The 21847-nt window shown below is 33.2% G+C and overlaps 2 protein-coding genes across 4 annotated transcripts in view; one reads left to right on the top strand and one right to left on the bottom strand.

The window, feature by feature from the left end:
• Positions 1-1166: 1166 nt before the first annotated feature.
• LOC110106688 lies at positions 1167-6500 on the bottom strand. 2 transcript variants are annotated; one of them, XM_028697791.1, is made up of 3 exons: positions 5893-6500; positions 3005-4619; positions 1167-1895 (listed from the first exon to the last, which is right to left on the bottom strand). In XM_028697791.1, exons 1-3 carry the CDS (start codon positions 5934-5936, stop codon positions 1758-1760), a joined length of 1797 nt encoding a protein of 598 aa, XP_028553624.1. In that variant the 5' UTR covers positions 5937-6500; the 3' UTR covers positions 1167-1757. The 2 variants fall into 2 exon arrangements, with proteins under 2 accessions (XP_028553624.1, XP_020692321.1); XM_020836662.2 differs by having other exon boundaries at positions 3005-4692; positions 5893-6499.
• Positions 6501-20489: 13989 nt separating this feature from the next.
• Positions 20490-21847, top strand: part of LOC110106686 (pre-mRNA-processing factor 19) — a 35714-nt gene continuing 34356 nt past the window's right edge. Inside the window, exons 1-3 of one of the 2 annotated variants that reach the window (XM_028697792.1) lie at positions 20490-20668; positions 20749-20834; positions 21035-21106. In XM_028697792.1, the coding sequence (XP_028553625.1) occupies positions 20656-20668; positions 20749-20834; positions 21035-21106 (171 nt within the window). In that variant the 5' untranslated portion in view covers positions 20490-20655. The remainder of the gene's footprint in view (positions 20669-20748; positions 20835-21034; positions 21107-21847) is intronic. The other variant, XM_020836658.2, reaches the window with a different exon arrangement.

Here is a 21847-nt window from a genome sequence, read left to right on the forward strand (position 1 = left end):
CTGGAGTTTGTAATATGGAGGATTTTCTGATATTCATCGGCAAAGTATTACTGGGTTTGTATGGAATAAAGTCTGGTAAGAATTTTTGTCTCTTCTAATACTGTGTTGTTTAGTTTTTGCAGGTAATCGGGAATGGTTCAGGATAGAGATAAGAAGAAGTTTTGGTTGCTGTTGCAAGTTTGTTGGCTTCGATTCTTTGTGAAGTCTCCTTTTTATTGGTCTTCTGGGTGGATGCTGGTCGGTTACGACCATTTTTTTTTTTCGGCAGACTATCTTGTTTTTTTATTCTCCTAAGATTTGTTGTTTCTGGGAGAGTTTTTCTTTTAGTGATTATTTTTTGTTTCTTTTTCTTACGCTTTGATTAGCTTTTCTTTATTACTTTTCTTTTTACTCTTGTAACCTTTATATTTTTGGAATAAAATTGGGCATGTATGCCCCTATTTTTCCCAAAAAAATTTTCAAATATGCAAATTTATGCAAATATTTGAATGTTTATATAAATGTAATAAATATATTAAAATGCATGCAACAAATTTGATATTTAACGTTACATAAAATTAACATAATCTTGAGTTGCATGATGCATGGGTCCCATATGATATCATACATGGCCTATCCAAGCAGATGGGCTTGACACGTGAGCCAATAGTGATCCTCACGCTTGCACGTGTCATGCACATGTCATGCCAACGCAAACATGACAAGCATTGCCCATCGATTAATTAATAAATATTAAATAAATTTAATTAATTACTTATTAATTTCGCATGACACAAACAATTAGCAATTATAAAATCGTTATTTCATCTTTCTTAAAACTTCATGAAAAGTGATATCTCATCTGCACACCAAAAACAAATGAAAATAAAATAATTATTTTCTAAATACTCTGTCAGCAAACAGTTGATTGCATCTCATTTGCAGCAGCTTGATAGAAAGCCAAGCCCTCATAGATTGGAGAAATTATTCCGTGCAGACACCGGACAGAGAGAATCATCTGAATTTGTTGTCTTTTATTGCCCTTTTGCTGTGCTTTTGCAAAGAACGGCAAATAATCAATTATAAATGTATTCTTACTGCCTTTCGTTGTGCTTTTGCAAAAGTGTTGCAAAAAAAAAACATTAAAAGCACAGCAAAACTGAACGGTTCTCTCAGTACAGTGTCCGCACAAAATAATTATTCCTCATATATTGACTCTCACATCACTAATGAGAAAATACAAAGTATATATAAATATGATCGAAATTACTTACACAAACTATTTTCTCCTCCCCCTCCAAATGGTTAAAGAAAATGCAAGAAACCTTCAAAACCTCGTTCGCAAGCTGTAAATTGAAGAAATTATAAACTGCGGACTACGCACATAACTCTCCATGTGAAAGATACGAGTATACATCTTTGCATTCGTTATATGCTTCAATTGAGACAACTTTCTTATTGTTTTCTAAAATGACTCTATAGTTAAAAAAATTATGTATTAAAAGCTATTTTAGAAAGCAACAAAAAACTGTCCCAAACGAAGCTAAGTACAAAGTCGTGTACTGCTATGCTTGTGTACTCCAGCTATGTAACAAGAATACAGTAGCATACTCTCATCTTCCCCACATAGAGGCTTCGTGTGGGACGGCTTTCTTTCTGCTTCTTAAAGCAAGTAAAAAGTTACTTTAAGAAACAGAAAATAAGCAGTCCTAAACGAAGCCAAAAACTATCTACATAATCTGCACATCTGATAATTTCTCTATAATTTGGGTAGCAAATCAGCAACTTTTGTGGATGGAAGCAACTGCTATGGAAAAGGATTGAAGGATTGAAAGGGAAGATTGGAAGTAAATGGAGTAGAGACCTTCAGTAATTTTCATCATACTAAGAGTAGGAAGCCCACTATTTTTGGTGCCCTGAAAATCACAAACAGAATTAAGATCATTCAATGCTGGTTCAAAGAATAAACAGACGTAAGAAAAGAAACTTTGTGCTGAAAAGTTAAAAGAAAAAGGAAAAGTCTGTCACTTTCATTTGCTGAAAAAGATAATCTGCATTCAAAGTGAGAGCAGAAATGATTTCTCTTTTGGTCTAATGGATGGTAACAAGAGACATAATCACATGCTAAGGAGCAATAATGACACTTATTAAGTGTATTACGTCAAGTATTTTCCATGTTCTTCTTTTATAAAGATGGGAAAATAGCTTTATTTTCCATCACAGACATCTTAATGGAACAGAAGTAATAAAAAATGTATACAGTTCTATTCCTCAGCAATTTAGTTGATTTCTCATTCGGGTTTCGTTCGAGACAGCTTTATTATTGCTTCTTAAAGCAGCTTTTTAGTATAGAATTTTTAATTTTTGTAGTAGAAAGTAGCTTTAAGAAGCAGAAAGAAAGCCATCCCAAACGAAGCCTCAATTATGCTAATTTTGGCTTCTTTTGGGATGATTTTCTCACTGCTTCTTGAAGCAGCTTTCTAGTAGAAAAATTTTATTTTTTGTATTAAAAAATTACTTTAAGAAGCAGTAAGAAAGCCATCCCAAGCGAAGCCTTAGAGGGACTGTACCAATGAAATGGATACAGTTCTATTCTTCAGCAAGTAGCTACCAATAAAGTACATAAGACCAATTCAAACTAATTATGAACAATAAAATCTTTTTACCTGGTCAAGGAGTTGCATAAGAGTAAAGAAAGGTGCAGGAATAGACTTGGTATTTAGTTCAACAGAGCAGAAATTGTAAATCCAAAGAGGTATTACAAGTTGAATTTGTATTTGTCAAAGCAACAGAATCAAAACCCAATTAATGGAGTTAAAATAAGATAGGAGTACAACAAAGTTGCAGAAAAACCAATTAAATGACTCAGAATTCAAATATAGAATGAGCGAATCAAAAGCTCAAATCAACCAAGTTCATAGGAAATCTTAATATATTATGAACTCAGTTTAATCAGAAATTTGTGATAAGATGAAAAAGTGGTCAAATGCGAAAAGAGATCAACTGAAGAAGATGTCAGACTTACCTCTATAAACAGATTGACTGGCTTCTTTTCAGAGTCCTTTGTAGAAGCATTTGAATAAATGGAGCTCTGGTTCAGTACTGTTAAAGGACATCCAATGTCCCAACCACCACAGTCACAATGACCCCCAGATCTCCATCTGGCAATAATACTTGCTGGGCCACCTTGCTGAGCAACCGGACCACCATGAAGATCAGCAGGAATTATAACATTCAAGCTCTTCGCAGATTCATCTCTGTTACAGGGATTCTTGATGGAACAAGGAGGAAGAAAAGGCTCTGAAGATGTAACCTTTTGACCAGCTTTCTCAAGAAACTTGAGGCCCCAACCACCAAACTTCAAGCCATTGGTGGTATCTTGGAAGCACTCTCGAACAACAATGGCAGCCAACTCAAGATTAGGCAGAAGAACATCAAAAGCATCATTAGCAGGACTAGATTCACTAATATCACCCAATCCATCAAATTTTTGCTCATGAACCTTATCCTTTGGCTTAATCTTTGCCATATTGCTTGTTCTAAACATTTCTGCAACCTTCTTAGTAAAACCTTTACTCCCAGAAACAATAGATGATGATTTCTGTAGCTTATTTGAAAGCTCTCCCTGCAACGCGTATAATACGAACTCAGTTTCCATGATTTTCACCCTGTTCTGTGTCAGAATTATAGAACTAGAAACCTTCATTTTAGCAATTAAACTTGTGGAATTCATACTGTGCTCTCTGCAGTCACTGTTCTTGTTATCTTTAAAATAAAATAAATACATGCCATCGATGGCTTTCTCCGCAGAAGATTCGATCTTCCGAGGACTAGCCATGTATGTAACTTGAGGGGCTTCATCCAATGAGAATATAAAGCAGGACATCCCACCCTTTTGAAAACACTGAAGCTGTCCTTTGGTAATAGAAGAATTGGCTGATGAAATGGACTGGCATGAAAATGTAGACTTAGAACTTGAACAGGAAATGAGCTTCATCTTCGAAAATTTTACTTCTGAAGTATTTTCCACCTTTACAGATGACCTGCTAAATTCCAATGTTTTCTGCATAGGGCTAGGTGTTCTTGATCTAGACTCGTTTATGGCATCATCTAGAATACTTAAATGAGTAAATATCGATCTTTTGAAAAGAGAGATTGCCTTTGCATTTTTCTGAAATCCATCAAGTTTCCACCATCCAGAATGACTCAGAACTACATTGCTTATGCTATCTATTACTGATCTATCAGAGAAAAAGCTACCAGGGTCATTTAAGCTTCTTGTTTTCCTCTGGTGTCTTAGATCTTCAAAAATAAATTCTGACCATCTCAATTTCAAGGGGCAATTTGATAAGGATAATCTTTTATATTCTCCTGAATCTAAAGAGTGCCATCCAAAATTTCTAATAGAATTAAGTAAATTAGCAATACTTGCAAGATCAACATGACTTCCACAAGGACAAGATTCCAGCCAGGCCAAAGGCAATTTTGTGCTTATCTTCTCAAACTCCATTTGAAGTTCTAATGCAGTAATATCTCTGTCACTCTCTTGTCTGAATTCTTCAATGTCATTCTCACTATCCTTTGAAGCTTTCTCATTAGAGTCTAACTCATTACCATTCAAACAGGTGGCTCCCATTTCACTAATGGAGAAAGCAGAATCAATCACATAAACCTCAATACTCTGTTATTTCTACCTACTTATTCTTGCAACACCTTGAATCAGAAAACAAGAAGTAAAATAAAGAAAAGTTACGATCTTCTACAGAATATGCAGTTCAATCAATTTTACATAAGCAGATAGAGAAGGCGAGTAAATGACAGAAAATATGCAACAATCGCAGGCAGGGCGGATCTACCTAAAGCCCGGGGGTAATTGCCCCCTCCCCGGAAAAAAAAAAAATTAGTATATGATATTTTAGGTATTTTGTCCCCTGCCATCTATTTTTAAGTCTTTATTACAATGATTTTTAGGCAATTTCCTCCCTAAAACTTTTAAAATACTATAGTCTTTAGGTAATTGCCCCCAATATAATTAAACACGTTGTGTAGATGTGTTATTGTTAGGGAATGATGAACCAAATACAAAGAAAAATAATAAAGAGAATCTAAAAATATTCTTGCAACCAAAATTTGTTTCAGGGGCAGCCCCCTTACCCCCGCAGAGGCGCTACCCCTTGACCCCGCAACCTGACCGGGCAGGTCAAACCCCGCCAGGGGGCCCTGCCCCCTGGGGTCCCGACATATATGCGAAATATCTACACTTTTACTTATAAGTTTTGCCCCACCCAAAAAATTAAGGCTAATTCTGCCCCGGATTGCAGGAAAAAAACATGCTGTAAAAGTACTGAAAATGAACCATACAAACATCTGATGGCAGCTAAGGAAAACCTCATTTAGGATCATTATTGTTCTTCATCCTTCGTATCAAGAGTACACAACGAATAAAAATATCACACCTCAAGACAAATCTGACATTCTTAACGCCTAATTTATTGTAGCTTTCTTCCTTACAGCAAAACATAACATTTCTTCCAACTGATAAGCAAATTGTACTGGTTCAATAGAAAAATACTAGCATGTAGAACACCAATAATGAGATATTTATTGTCCTCTGCACTGAAAAGTAAGCTAAACTTCTATGGAGCTCTCAAGAAGATCTAGCAAAAAAATGGCACAGAAGAATAAAACAGGAGGTCTACCAAAGTCTTCAAAGCTAGACTAACCACCACGAAAGACCAGAACATAAAAATAATGAAAATTGATAGCAAAGTATGACTTAGAGATTTATTAGTTGACAGAAATATAAAGCCTGGCTCATAGAATTAGCTGTTAAGCATTCCCTGCAACTTTAAAAAGAAAGGCCGATTCCAGCTAAAGAAAAAAAGAACCAGAACAAGGCACCGGATTCCTCACCTAGATGATTGAACAGAATCGAAACTTCTATGTTCCAACACCATTGATTTACACCGAGAACGCTGAAATGTGCTGCAGATTCAACCTCATAGGAGTCTCTTTTCACCCTTCCCCTGTGCTGATCTCCAATATCCTTAAATAAAGTAGATCAAACAAGAAGAAGACGGAACACAAGGGCAAAGAAACCACTCCGCTTCTCTTCAAAATTTATATTTGGCGGATATATAGGAAGAAGAAATCAGGAAATCAGATGAACGAAACCAGTGATAAAACGCGGAAAGATGGAACCTTTCCTTTTTATAAACATGAACGGATGAGGTAATCCCTCAACGGCCATTACTTCTAGTGCTTGCTGAGACTTTAATAAGGAGAGTAAAGAAATCTCTTTTAAGTTGAAGAAGGATCGGAAAGGAAATATGCAAATAAACGGCTATTTGATTGGGATTTCCTTCCTTCCAATCGCTTTCAATGTTCTTTGTTGCTGGCTTCAGTTTCTTTCTTGCACTCCCACTGCTGGAGGAGATTAGATTAGTGGATTCCAGGATTCGAGAGTAGAGACGGGCCAAGGTGGGACCTTTATGCTCTCAAGCACACAACTCAGCGGAAACAGTAGACTCTATCCCCAAGCAGAGAGAATAGTAAAAGAAAGCATGGTGGAAAGAACGCGATAAGGCGCGACTCCATAGTACTACTCTCACTACAAATTTAACTTAGAAAACTCTAAATGCACATTATAAAACAAACAAATTTATGAGGGATTAAGATCATTTTCAACATTAGAATTACAAATCTCACATTAAAGTTTGGCAGATGAACAGTGGGATGTCAATATAGACGTCGAATTGTTTACCTATACCAAAAAATTGGATTACGGGATTTTTCGAAGAAGTGCGCGAAAGAGGAGAAAAGTGAGGAGAAAATTGTTACCTTTGCAGGAAACGTCCAAAAGAAGAGAGAAATTAGAGATGAATTACTGCATTTTAAAATTTTGCTATATTTTAGAGTGGAAAAAGGGTTTTTTGGTTGGAGATGACCTAAGAAGTTGTGGCATATGTAAATATGATTTGCTATAATTTTCTTTATTATGCACTGAATGAAAAATGATAAATGGGATTTATTTTTACATGATAGAGAAAGTAACTATCATCTTCAAAACTACGAAAAATAGAATTTTTTGCTTTTAAATGATTACCATATTTATCTAATATATATATATATTCTAATCTTATCCGCAGAATATACACTACTTTAATTATTGTTTTTGCTCTTATTCAACAAAATCAAGCCTTTATGCTACTACGTGAGGTCGTCTACATGAATCCTTTTTATAGAAGAAAATATAAAAAATATGAAAAATGCAGTGCATGACACAATTGCAATAGTCCATTATATAATTAAATATACAAAAGTTGACATATTCTTGCTATAGGAATTACCTAAGAAGTGATATAGGTTAGAGAGAGTTATACAACACAACTGGATCAACAATAGTGTAACCAAGGTTAGGTTTCCATAGTTGAATAACTGAAGTCAAATAGTAATTTTGGATGTTAGTAGTCGGGCAACCGTGATCAAGGTGCTTATTGTGATCGTCAACGGTGATCGTCGAACAATACAATAGAGTTCTAAATATATCTTAGCTCTTGAACATCTCTAATGTGGAAAATGAGTTCCTATTTATAGTTATTTTAGAGGGGCAATTTAGTTAGTGAATTTGGCCATAATCCAAAAAATTACATTGTAGAGCTCATGTTGATCCTCTTGATTGTAGAACTTTTTATTTAGCATTTACGTGTCTTAATAACTTTTGAATTGAATAATCTTGGGTTCATCAGATTCTTCTCAACAATTTACTAGATTTGACTATAAACACATAAGATTCGGAGATGTTTAGTCCTGCAATTAATGCCATGAAGTTTTCAAATTTATTTAAGCACTCAATTTTTTATTTATTTTTTCATAATTAGTTCTAAATTTCCTTGTAGGCATTTGATGTAAAAATATGATGTCTAATCACATTTACAATGCAACATAAAGTGATAGCTTTTTATTTTTTTGGATAATGAAGTGATTGCAACATTCCAAAGTTGTGATAAGAAATGCCCATCTTAAATATCATAAATTACATATAATTTTTTAAAAAAATTAATTGAATGACCAAATAAATACCAATTTTAACAAATTTACAATTAAAGTAACCATTTAATAATGGTAATTCCAAAAATATTAAATTTAAGGCCAAATTACGATGATTTAAGACTTTGAGTTGATAGGGAGAATGATAGGTTTTCCATCTGGCTTACATTGGATCAGACAAAGTGGGTCAAATGATTCACATGAGCTTAATACAAATATATATATATATAAGCCATCCACACCAAAATTATGCTTATGAACTTACTTTACCATTAGGAAAAAAAAAATTTTTTTGCTTCATACACAAAAGTTAGTTTATTCAAGTCCTTAGAGAGATTCAGGTTTGGTTTAGGACGACTTTTTTATTGCTTCTTAAAACAGTTTTTGTGAATAAAATAAAAATTTTATACTAAAAAACTGCTTTAAGAAGCCATCCCAAACAAAACGTAAGGCTTTGTTCGAGACGGCTTTTTTATTACTTCTTAATACTACTTTTTAGTTTAAAATTTAAAATTTTTATACTAAAAAACTGTTTTAAGAAGCAGTAAGAAAGCCGTCCCAAATGAAGCTTGAATCTCCTTATGATCTCACACAAGAAGAACAACCTAATGCACGATCTATTTTATTTGGCTAAGTCTCCTTCAAATTTTTCTTAAGAAAATACAATAATGATGTACTTATAATCAAGTGTACGTAAGGGTTGCAAACGAACCGAGCCGAGCCGAGTATGTGAGTGTTCATGTTTGTGTTCATTTAGTATCAGCTTGTTCAAGTTTGGATCATGTTTGTTCGAGCTTTAGCATTTGTGTTCATGTTTGGTTCATTTAAATAAAGGAGTGTTCATGTTCGGTTCATGTTTAGTTCATGTTCGTTCGTTTAGTGTTTATCGAGCTTGTTCGTGAACATATTTAACAAATTTTTTTAACTATCAAACAAACACATTCATGAACATATCTATGAACAAACACATTTATAATAAAAACAATTGTCTATGTAACAAAGGTAATGATTGTTTATATTTATTAATTATATAGTCAAATATTAATTCTTTTTATCGAGCTTATTCACAAGTTCAAAATCGAACACGAATCGAGCTTCTTATCGAGCTTAATGTCGAGCTTGTTCACGAACTTCAAATGACGTTGTTCGCGAACATAAATGAGCCGAACACATCAGTGTTCAAGTTTGTTTGTTTAGTTAATTAAACGATCGCAAACGAGCTTTAATCGAACCAAACAACGAGTAGCTCGTCAAACGTTTGGTTCACTTGCAGCCCTGTGTAACGAGCATTCATCTTTAACATTTTTTTTTTTTTTAATTTTTTTTTATCTTTAACATAAAATGTCAGTCTTTTGATGACCCAATTAGGAGAATAGTTTTATTGGATCTAGCTTATGTTAAAAACATAGAGATAGACCTAAAAAGACTTAGTTAGAATGTATAAGAAGCAACATTTTTTTATTAAATTTAAATGAAAATTTAACTTCTAATATGGCACAACAGAGAAAAATGATTCATACAGTCAACCCCACATAGTGTGATAAAAGCTTACGGATCAAATTAGCTAAATCATTTATGTCTCTATTTAAAAAAAACTAAAATGAGACATAAATAGCCTGAGATTATTTTGATTCTTCATAAACAGTGAGGAGAATATTTTGATTGTTATCTCTCTCTATAATATATTTATAATTTCTCATCATTTGTATATAAAAAAAATCAGCACATCCATTAATTTTAAAAGTTCATTCACTTTAATGTACATTATAATAAGATAATCTAAGGAAATGTAAGATGAAAACTAACAAATTTTAATCAGTTTTTACTTATTTTAAAATGTATGCAGTTGGCTATTTCTTTCGGCCTCTGAATTCGGCCTTTAAAATTATTGCAAAAGTATTATTATTAAATAATATATAATTAATTTGTTTGTTTTTGTTATCTGTAGGCCGGCTTTGGTTAAGTGCTACAATGAAACTTGTGATTGAAGCCAATATGTGATGACAAGATAAAATATTTTTAAGAGTATATAAATAAAAAAAAAAAATTTGTTGTTTAAATATGTAACAGTTAAAACTCTTACTTAGGGCAACTCCAATGGAACGGCAAACACTAGTTTGCCGTTCTTGCTCTGCTCTAACCGACCGCTATTTTTCATGCCATTTTGAACAGTGCGACGCCAATATACGCCAATATTGGCGTTGCACTGTTCATCTCTGCCATTTTGTTGGTCTCTACTGTTGCTGAATAAAGGCGCGAACAACGGTTACGGGGCAAAATGGCGTTCGATTGGAGATGAATCATGACATTTTTCGGTTCCATTGCATTTTGGAGTGAAAAATGATATTTTCGGTTCGAGATGCCCTTATCTCACTTTTTATCTCTTTACTGTAACTTATGAGGAGGTCACCCAATCTAGCATTTCCCTTGTATGAACACACTAAATGTTAGAGCTTTTACTGAAATTCCGTTACACCACAAGACGATAATTCTATGATGGTTAACCTGACCCACAGTGTGGCTTAATATGATCAAGTTGTCAACATGATCACTACAACACATTCTAAATCGGAGGGATTTCAGGCAATCACGAAAGCATAATATTGTGTGTGCGATGGTCTCATATAGCACTATGGCTTCGTTTGTTATGGATTTCTTACTGCTTTATAAAGTTATTTTTTAATTTAAAAATCTCCAGAAAATCGTACCAAAAGCAGGAAAAAAATAGTAGCATAAAGTTGTACCAAATGAAGCCTAAGACTAATTAATAAATTAGAGTTGCTTATTTGAATAATTTTATTTTGAATGAATCTTAACCTAATAAGCACTAAGATGTTTCATATGACCCAAATGAAGAATGATATAGGCAAATACATCAATCTTCGATTATGCACATTGGTGCAAATATCTCCTCATAATTATATCTTGTATCTTCATATTTATGCAACTAGGATATCAATATACTAAATAATTTTTCTTACTATATGATAAATATGACGCTCTTGTTTTTTTTTTTTTTTTTCCAAGCATAGGGTAGAGGGTGCCATCAACTTGAGTTTATGACTTAGGCTTCATTTGACATATTTCTAGTACAAAATTTCAACCTCAATAAATTTTTGTACTAAAAATTGTCTTAAAAGCAGTAAGAAAGTCGTCTAAAATGAAGCCTTAGCCTCCTTTACCTCATAGAGATTAAGGGTTCGTTTGGGACAGCTTTCTTACTGTTTTTTAAAGTAACTTTTTAGCACAAAAATTAAAATTTTGTTACTAGAAAGCTGCTTTAAGAAGCAGTAAGAAAGCCCTCATATATCTAATATAAATGGTAGATAATTTTGTTGGAGGAATTAGTTTTTATGTGAGAGGCTAAAAATAAAGACCAAAGAGAGTACTTTGAAAATTACTTAAAGCCTAATTGGTCAAATTTTTTCAAATCTTGTCAAAATTTTAGGCTTTTTTTAGACGATTTTCTTATTGATTTTTAAAATAATTTTTTAATACAAAAACTTATAATAAAAAATTGCTTTAAGAAACAATAAAAAATCGCCCAAAATGAGACCTTAATATCAACTTCAATCATCTTTGTACATAAACAGTCAATAAAAACTAAACCTAACAATAGTGTTAGCTGAGCAGCAAATAATTCAAATAAAATAAAGGTGAGGGTCCAAATCTCTCCTAAAATAAATAAAAAAACCATTTATTAAAGAATATAATTTAATAAGAAAAAAATTTATTTAATTAGAAAGTATTGGAAGAGTTATCCTCTCTCTATCACCATCAAATATTAAAATAATAATAATTTATTGAAATTATTCATAATTTGCTTTATGTTTTATATTTAAATTATTTGATAAAGGCGTTAATTCTTTTTGAAAAATAATAAATAAAAATAGGGGTTTCAAAATGGGTCAACAAGTCGGGTTATGGTCCAACTTAAAATTGATTTGATCTAAACCCAGTTGGCCCAGATCAGAACAATTTAATAAATAGATAAAAAATGTAGACCTAAATGTAACCCGTCGACAACCTGAATAAATAGAAAACCCAATAACTCATTTAGATTTAAAACTATATATGTTTGTAACTTATCAACTACTGAGTTTATATTAATTGATCAAAAGTAAAAAGAGCATACTGATCGAGAAAATAATAATTGGGTTAATATCAGGTCGAAATTGGATAACTATTGAGTCTGTGACTCAACTCAAACCCAACCCCCTAATTGAAGGGGTCCGAATTTCGAACTCAAACCCGACCCTCTTATTAAACAGATCAACCTAAACCCAATTTTTTTGGGTTGAGTCCGTGCCAGATTTTTCGGCATGTCATTTATTGACACTCCTAAACCAAGTGTGATAATAATTATATAGCAAAATAAGTGAGAAATAAAAAATGCTTATATATTTTTTTATAATAAATTAATGGCAAAATCAAAATTGACCAAGTATTCAAACTTGGACTCTTTGCACTCCCAATATTCAAATATCACAACACCTTATAGGAAAATGTTAAACAAGTTAGGTTTACCTACTATTGCCAAATTTTAGTTTGGTGGGGGTTTCAATGCAATTTTTCATTAAAAACAGGTTCAAATCTTAGGGTGATTAGAGACTGTGACTGAAACCAAACAAGCTTTGATTTTTTATACACTGTTCCATGGAACACAAACTCAATGTAATAAAGATAGAAACTTTTTTTAATAATTGCAAAAAAAATTTATTTTTTGATTCCAATCATTTAAACAAAATATTATATGTAACAAATTGTTTTCAAAGTCAATAAAGATAGATTCTGATAACTAAAAGAATGAGAAAGCATGAAGCACCTCAAGTAAAACATTGAAATCTACTTAGGTTCGTTTGGGACAGCTTGCTTATTGCTTTTTAAAACAATTTTTTAATACAAAAAATTTTAGTTCAAAGAAAATTTTTGTACTAAAAAGCAGTATGAAAACTGCCCCAAATGAAGCCTTACTGTTTTTTTAAACGACTTTCTAGTACGAAAATTTCAAACTCAAAAAATATTTGTGCTAAAAAGTTGTTTAAGAAAACAAGAAGAAAGCCGTCCCAAACGAAGCCTTAGTCTTTTTTTTTAAAGCAAATTGTCAACTATTAAGCACAAATGTCAACTTAAAATATGACTAAGATGAAGGAATTAATATATGATTAATTTATTAAAAAATAGGATATTATATGCTATAGAAATATTTTTATAATTTGTTAATATAAAATATATGATTAAATATCTAATATGTTATGGGAATGATATTAGATCCAAAAAGAGTAAAGGTTGGTTTGGATTTTTTTTTTAAATATTTGATTTTTTTTTGCATATTTGTTTAGATATTCATAAGTTGCTTTATGTTTTATATTTAAATTATTTGATAAAGGCTTTTATTCTTTTTGAAAAATAATAAATAAAAATAGGGGTTTCAAAATGGTTCAACAAGTCAGGTTATTGTCCAACTCAAAATTGATTCGATCTAAACCCAGTCGGCCTATATCAGAGTGATTTAATAAATAGATAAAAAAATGTATACCTAAATCTAATCCGTCGACAACCTGAATGACCTGAACCGAACCCAATAACTCATTTAAATTTAAAACTATATATATTTGTAACTTATCGACTGCAGAGTTTATGTTAATTGATCAAAAATAAAAAGAGCATACTGATCGAGAAAATAGAATTTAAGAGAAAATAATAATTGGGTTAATATCAGGTCGAAATTGGATAACTATTGAGTTTGTGACTCAACTCAAACCCAATCCCCTAATTGAAGGGGTCAAAATTTCGGACTCAAACCTGACCCTCTTATTAAACAGATCAACCTAAACCCAAAATTTTGGGTTGAGTCTGTGCCAGATTTTTCGGCATGTCATTTATTAACAGTACTCCTAACCAAAAAGTGTGATAATAATTATATAGCAAAATATGTGAGAAATAAAAAATGCTTATATATTTTTTATAATAAATTAATGGCAAAATCAAATTTGACCAAGTATTCAAACTTAGACTCTTTTGCACTCCCCAAATTCGAAGATCACAACACCTTATAGGAAAATGTTAAACAAGTTAGGTTTACCTACTATTGCCAAATTTTAGTTTGGTGGGGGGTTCAATGCAATTTTTCATTAAAACAAGTTCAAATCTTAGGGTGATTAGAGACTGTGACTGAAACCAAACAAGCTTTGATTTTTTATACACTGTTCCATGGAACACAAACTCAATGTAATAAAGATAGAAACTTTTTTTTTTAATAATTGCAAATAAAATTTATTTTTTGCTTCCAATCATTCAAACAAAATATTATATGTAACAAATTGTTCTCAAAGTCAATAAAGATAGATTCTGATAACTAAAAGATTGAGAAAGCATGAAGCACCTCAAGTAAAACATTGAAATCTACTTAGATTCGTTTGGGACAGCTTGCTTATTGCTTTTCAAAACAGTCTTTTAATACAAAAATTTTTAGTTCAAAGAAAATTTTGGTACTAAAAAACAGTATGAAAGCTGCCCCAAATGAAGCCTTACTGTTTTTTTAAACGACTTTATAGTACGAAAATTTCAAACTCAAAAAATATTTGTGCTAAAAAGTTGTTTAAGAAAACAAGAAGAAAGTCGTCCCAAACGAAGCCTTAGTCTTTTTTTTTAAAGCAAATTGTCAACTATTAAGCACAAATGTCAACTTAAAATATGACTAAGATGAAGGAATTAATATATGATTAATTTATTAAAAAATAGGATATTATATGCTATAGAAATATTTTTATAATTTGTTAATATAAAATATATGATTAAATATCTAATATGTTATGCGAATGATATTAGATCCAAAAAGAGTAAAGGTTGGTATGCTTTGCTTTGACATAAAAGTGTTTCTCTGAATGCTTCCATTTGTTGTTGGAAGCTGTTGAAGAACTTTGTATATGTTGAGATTATTTTATAAAAGAAGGGCTTTTGTTTGGCTTCTAAATGTCTTTGTTGTTGGAATGAGGAGTTTATTAAGCATTTTTTTATTAATATTGTTGTTGCTAAGTCTATATGGAGTAGATTTGTCAAAATAAGTTAAGGGATTTGATTCAAGTCTGATATGAAGTTAGTTGACACGAACCTGACAATTTAATAAATGTATCAAAAAAGGTAGACCCGAACATGTCAAACTGGAAACCCGAATGACCCAAGGCCGACCCAATAATCCATTTTGAATAAAGAAATAAATTTGTAACTTTTAAACCATAGAACTTAAGTTTGTTGATCAAAACTAAGAAAAACGTACTAATAAATAAAAAAGATTTATGAAAAAAATATATATGCCACTATAGTGTTTATGGGTCAATCTGAACCTAACCCATCGATTAAACAAGTCAAAATTGTGGACCGGAATCGAGCCCGTTTATTAGACATTTAACGTGAACATGAATTTTTCTGTTTGGGTTGTCAGGTCAGGTAATATATTGCGACAAGGGATTTGATGTCGGCGAGATATTGCGTCATAGTTGAATTCTTGATTGATATGTTGTGCAATTCGTTATTGAGTTGAAGGACGCGTGACCGATTTGTAGATTGGAATCTCATTTGAAGCGTGATCCAAATTGACGCGGTGGACTCAAGATCGAGCACATACGGGAGGATGGAGGACGAGATTGTAGCACACATGGCCGCCGCGATGTTTTGATCGGCAAGAATCCAGCTGGTATAAGCAGGGTTGATAATGGAGCTTCCGTCAGATCCGGCAATGTTTTTGGCCGGAATTGGGGCCAGCGGGTCCAAGAACGATTCAAAACCATTCGCCCTAGTGATTTTGAGAATTTGCGATCTCCATACCAGGTAATCATCGGTTGACAGAGGAGATTGAACAAAGTTCTTGAGATTAGCAAGAACAAATTTGAGGGACGCAGAAATGCCGGATTGATCAGAGTTTTCTTGAGCCATTGATCCAGATGTTTGTGAAGAACACGATGAATCCATAGGTCCCGAGTTAGGTGTACCTATCTGATACCATGTTGAATCTTGATTGCTATAATAAGATGAGAAGAGAGGAAAGAATGCACAGAGAAGGAAGAGAATAATTTGTCTTATTGATCTGTTTTCAGAGTACAGGAGTATATATAATATTTCTACTTATTATGGCTACACGTAGGCAATACAGATTAAAACAGATTTAGATAAATACAATTTATAACTTATGCAGTTGTGTTGCTGTTGCTAATAAAAATCTGCTTTAAGAAGCAGTAAGAAAGCCATCCCAAACGAAGTTTAAGTATTGCTTATGCTCTTCCTTTTGCTTGGCATTGAGTTCTATATTAGTAACGAAGTCTTGATTCTTGAATGTGTGGATTAAGCATAAAGTTCAAACTAATTCGATCTGATGGTTGTTTTGTTTCTTATGAAGTCGATGGTGTGGTGGGCTTATTAGAAATTCTAGTGGAAAGCTAATAATTGCTTACACGCTTCCTTTTGCTTGGCATTGAGATCTATATTGCTAATGAAGTATTGAATGTGTGGATTGAGCTTGATGATTTTGTTAGTTTTGTGTTGAATTTGATTGTGTCGATGACTTGTATTATTGTCTCAGATCTAAATATTGTTGATCGAGCTCGTTGAGGGTAGCAGGGGAGCAAGCGGGCAACATTCCCTCTGTCCCCTAGCCCTCCTTGAAAGAAATTTATTTTCCTTACAAAAGCACAGGAGCACAGAAAGCAGAGGTTACTGTGCAGTCCGTGCTCCAAACCCCGACTTTTTAATTTAACATTTGATTTTAATTTTTCTCTCATCTTTTGAGGGATATATATGTATTGATTTGATTGGAGGCTCATGAGTTGTTGGATCCGAATTATTCTTTGTTTGGTATGAACATTAACGTGTGATTGTATGTTCATAGGGGCGTAAAAACGGGTCGGATTCGGGTCCAATCCAAATTAACCCAATCTAAACGGGTTGACCCTAACCCCACTCGGTTTTGCAAACGGGCCAGGAATTCCAATCTTGATCAAACCTGCGCGGGTTATCGAGTTCACCCGACCTGACTCGTGAGCCCAGACGTGGTTGTCTAGCTGCGGCGATGTATCATGCATTTGTGTTGTGCCGACTACCGTGACTGAGCCGGAGCCGGATGTGGATGCAGGTGCGGTCAAGCGAGACAAGACTAAATAGACCCGACACCGAATGTCGGATGCAAGGCAAGACCGCGAGAGTGCCAGCACAGTGCAGGTTCATACTCCGGATGTGAGGAGAGGCTGCGAGAGTCCTTAGGCGAACCCAACTGGTGACTGGCGAGAGTTTGAGGCGAGCACGGACAGCACCGCAGGTTAGGTTTTCACCTTTCCGGGTCAACACGAGTTGATTTAGGGTTGCTGGGTCAACTCGAACCATACTCGGTTTTAGAAAATGAGTCGGAATCTTGAACCTGAACCCGAAACCAAACTATATGGCAAATAGGTTGATCCGAACCCAGAATTTTCGTGGTCGACAAGTTTTGACACCCCTCTATGTTCATCCATGATGAGCAGAGGGGTTTTCCTGATCCTTTCCAACTGCTTCAGATATTAGTTTTTGGCTGTGATGATTCCAGTTTATTTTCAAGCATTTTCTTTGTTTCAGGCTCCCCAGTGAATTTGGGAGATTCAGACGGTACAAGAGCATGTTCTCATGATAGGCCTAACAGGCTAATGAGTCAGCTTGTCTCAAACTTCTAATTGGAGTTTCGTTTACCTTTTAGGTTGTGTTCATTGTTGTTGTTGTTGTGATTTGTAACTCTTGATGAATTTTGGTTGCTGTTTAGGTGAATATGTAAATTTAATTCTCTTATTTTTCTTCTACTTTGTTTTGTGTATTTCATTCAATATTCTTGATGGAAATTTTGTTAATCTTTGTATCTTTTTATTATTTAATATAGGGGGATTTACATACATAATACATGAAATTTGCCAATTTACATATCTAACACCTAAAACTTTTAAAATACACTTCCAACACCTATTTCTTCCCTATCGATTCATTTCTACCACTCTATTTTGTCTATGTGAGGCGCCTATGAGAACTCATTCCCTAGTGAACTTCTAATATACGATCTTCTCCATCGAATCATTTCAAGTTGCTCTTCTTCATCTTTTGGAGTGAAAGCTCCTGCTCCTATTAAAGTCACAAGCTCCAACTGTGATGAAATTCCTCATGACCTAAATCTTTTTCTGCTACTTGTCATTCTTCTTCAACGTCTAGAGCGGAAGCCCCTGCTCCTATCAAAGTCGCAAGCTCTAGCTCCGTTGGTATTCCACATAGGTTTTTTTGTTCCTCTACCTTATCGATTAAGTTGTGGAACGATGTATTATTAACACATTATATGTTTTTTTGGCAAATTTTTACTAAATTGAAGTAAAGGTAAATGAATATTATGGTGAATGAGAGTGAATGACTTCTTATTATATTTAAGATTGGGAGATATTGGAATGAAGTTAGAAGTCAATAGAGAAGAAGATATGAAGATCACAAACAAAAAAAATTAAACATGAGAAGGATCTAGCTAACTGTTTTATTTCAGAGAAAAGGTTGAGATGATTTGTCCATGGCTTACTTCATGGCCATGACTTTAAGTTACACTATCATATATGTTACTTCTCCTAAAGTCTTCAAGACTATATGAAATGATGGTGAGGTGATAGAAATGATAGAATAGTTTAATAGGCTTTGGTGTTTATTTCCACGGTGGAGTCAATTTTAAGCAATTCCTATGATCCACCGTCATCACTAACAACTTTGGGATGAAGATCGAGGCAAGTGATAAGACTAGAGTTATAGCAACATACTCGTATCGAGGATGTCCTGAAGGGTACGTGCATTGCTATGTAAAGATGGTCAAACCTTTGAAGTTAGAAAGTTAGATGAGACAATGTTCTGGTGTCAATAACAATGCTTCCTAACAAGGATCAATGATTTCATCGCGATTTTATTTTAACAATTTTACAAATTTATAGATCATAAAAGGCTTACACACATAATAATTTGTCTTTTATCTTGCATTTGCATCAAAACCCTGACATTATGAATTTCAAATATTTGAATAGGTCCAGTTGGTTGTCCCTTCTTTACATGATTATAAGTTCAAAGTTGGGCTTTCTAACCTCATTGAGGTTCCAAGTTATAAGTCTCATCATATTTTTCACATTAGAATTATGTAGAGGGGTATAGTCTAATGGTATGTTAATCACTAATATGGAATAGTAAGTTCCATTTTCTAATAATATGGCCAACTTTAATATAGATTTGATAGACTAATTATCTTAAAATAGATAATCTAACTTAGAATATACTCCTTTTGAACATCCAGGATCTCTCAAGTTAGAAAAAATTATTCGGAGACCAACCAGAACACAACACATCACTTTTTTGCTCGGTACCACTATGTACCAGGTGATGTGGTGCGTTCTGGTTGGTCTCTGGACCGTCCAGTATTCGCACAGAATAATTTCTCCTCATGTTGATATGCCCCTTGCCTTTTTTTGCCTTTTTTTACTTTTGGATTTCTTTTTAATACCTCCAATATTAATATTTTGAAAATTATATCCTTATATTAAATTTCAACATATCCTTAACATGTATACTTATGTTACATACTGTTGATTCAAATCCTTTTCAATCATCATAATAATTGGATGATAATGTTATGTAATCTTAACAATTTCACTTTTGATGGTCGAAGTTAATTTCACTTACTATTTCAAAATTGAAATGAGTTTAATAAAAATAAAAAACCATCCAAAAGGAATTGGATGGTAAAAAAGAAAAACTTTACACACCGACTATGAAAAATTTCACACACATTCAATAATGTTTTTGTAAATGTGATTATAAAATTGTTGTAGGAAAATTAGCTTTTTTGAAAGCTACTTCTAAAAGTAGCTTCTTACCAAAAAAAAAAAAAAAAAAAAAAAAAGAAAGCAAATAAAAAGCATTAGCCAAATGAAAACTATAGTTATGACATGAAAAACAAAATAATAAGTAAGATGTCCGAAATGAAGCCTAAGCTTTTCCTCGAAAACATTAGTGAGCACCCTGTTAACTTTTTTCTTAAAATAATCTCATATTTTCAATTTGTATACTTAAGAAAAAAAACATAAACATTCCATTAAATTCATTGATGAAAAGTAAGCATATGTGATTCATATTTTAAAAAATATTTGCATTATTCTAACTTCATAATATGTTAAGTCAATCGAATGAAAATTATATTTTATAAAAAAAGTATAGCTATAATCTTTGAATAAATCCACACTTAAAAATAAAAAATTAAATCATAAATACATATAAAAATTTCAAAATAATTAATAAGTAATTACATATATAAGTATAAAAATAGGATCTATAAAATTTAACAAATTTGAGATTCTCATTGAGTTCTACATTAGTCTCTTCACTCTTGTAAGTCAAATGAGTTATAAAGGAGTGGCAAGGCTGGCACAGCGTTTCTCTTCTTTGTCTTTATTTTTTTTAACAAACCCTAACTTGTTCTATTGGCTGCCCTTCCTCACCTTAGCTTCTCGTCCATTTCTCGGCCCTCCCAAAACCCGCGGTCCTGCTCTTCATTCTATCGATCGACGGCGGAGTGGAGGAGCCTGAGAGGCGGCAGCCATGATCTGCGCGAGTATGCTTCACGCTTGACATTATTTACTTTTGTTCGCTTCGGTTTCATTATAAACGCGTCCTTGTTATTGTTTCTTTTAGTTTCCGGCGAAGTGCCGGAGGACCCCGTGATATCCAAGAAGTCCGGGCTTTTGTATGAGCGCAGGCTGATCGAACGCCATATTGCTGTATGTTTTATATGATTCTACACTCTCCTTATCGCTTCGGGCTTATAGGTCCTTTTGCTGTATTCTTTGTATAGGGTTTTGTCTTAGTTTACTCAGCAATTTTCTTATTTTGTGCTTTGAAGGCCAGTTGTTGGTTTGCGTTGCATTTACATAAAATTCTTTCATTTCTCAGCTATACTTGATTCTTGTTTCTGTTATAGGATTATGGAAAGTGCCCTGTTACGAAGGAGGAGCTTTCGATGGATGACATCTTACCTGTGAAGATTAATAAGGTGCACACTGTCTATGCCCATGAATTTTGTTTTGCATAGAGGTATCTTGAATTTTTTTTTTTTTTTTCGGGACAAGGCTTGGAAAGACAGCCATTAAGATTGAAATACTTTAAGTATTTTTCCTTCGAGTTTATTTGTTTTGCTCCTCAAATCTGTCTGAAGAAGCCAGATTTCAGACTTGTAGGGGTTGTGATTGGGTAATGGGTTAGGAATCTAGCTTGGGAGGCAAGGTTGCTTTTCTGATTCTGAAAAGAATGAGATAAAGTATGCTTAACTCATTAATGAAGGGGTCTTGTTCTAATACTCATTGCATACTATTATTGGCTGATTAATTGGGGTTTTAAGGTCTTGTTCAAAAATTTAAATTGTAGATCATGATACAAAATGCCTGCTATGTACATTTTAATAATGATCATAGATATTTCTTAGATTATGTAGATCTTGAAGCATGACCTACATTGGTGAATCACTTCTGATTTACACTTGGAAGTTAAGAATGGGGGCTTTCTTAATTTTAGGCCATTTTGAAAATGCAAAATAATCCAAAGAATCAACTTGGTTCAATTAAAGCTAATAACTTTCAAAATTAGGCATGCGGATATTAAAAAACTTACAACTAAAGAGCTTCCTCAATGTTTTGCAAAAAATCTAGGCCAATGATATTGCATTTCTTGCAAGAAAGGTGAGGCATAAATTTTATTACTATTTTGGTTGCATATGATCTTTGGCAATTGGCATTAA

This window comes from Dendrobium catenatum, unplaced genomic scaffold (genome assembly GCF_001605985.2).
Source record: "Dendrobium catenatum unplaced genomic scaffold, ASM160598v2 fragScaff_scaffold_998, whole genome shotgun sequence".
In the NCBI taxonomy this organism is placed as follows: Eukaryota; Viridiplantae; Streptophyta; class Magnoliopsida; order Asparagales; family Orchidaceae; genus Dendrobium; species Dendrobium catenatum.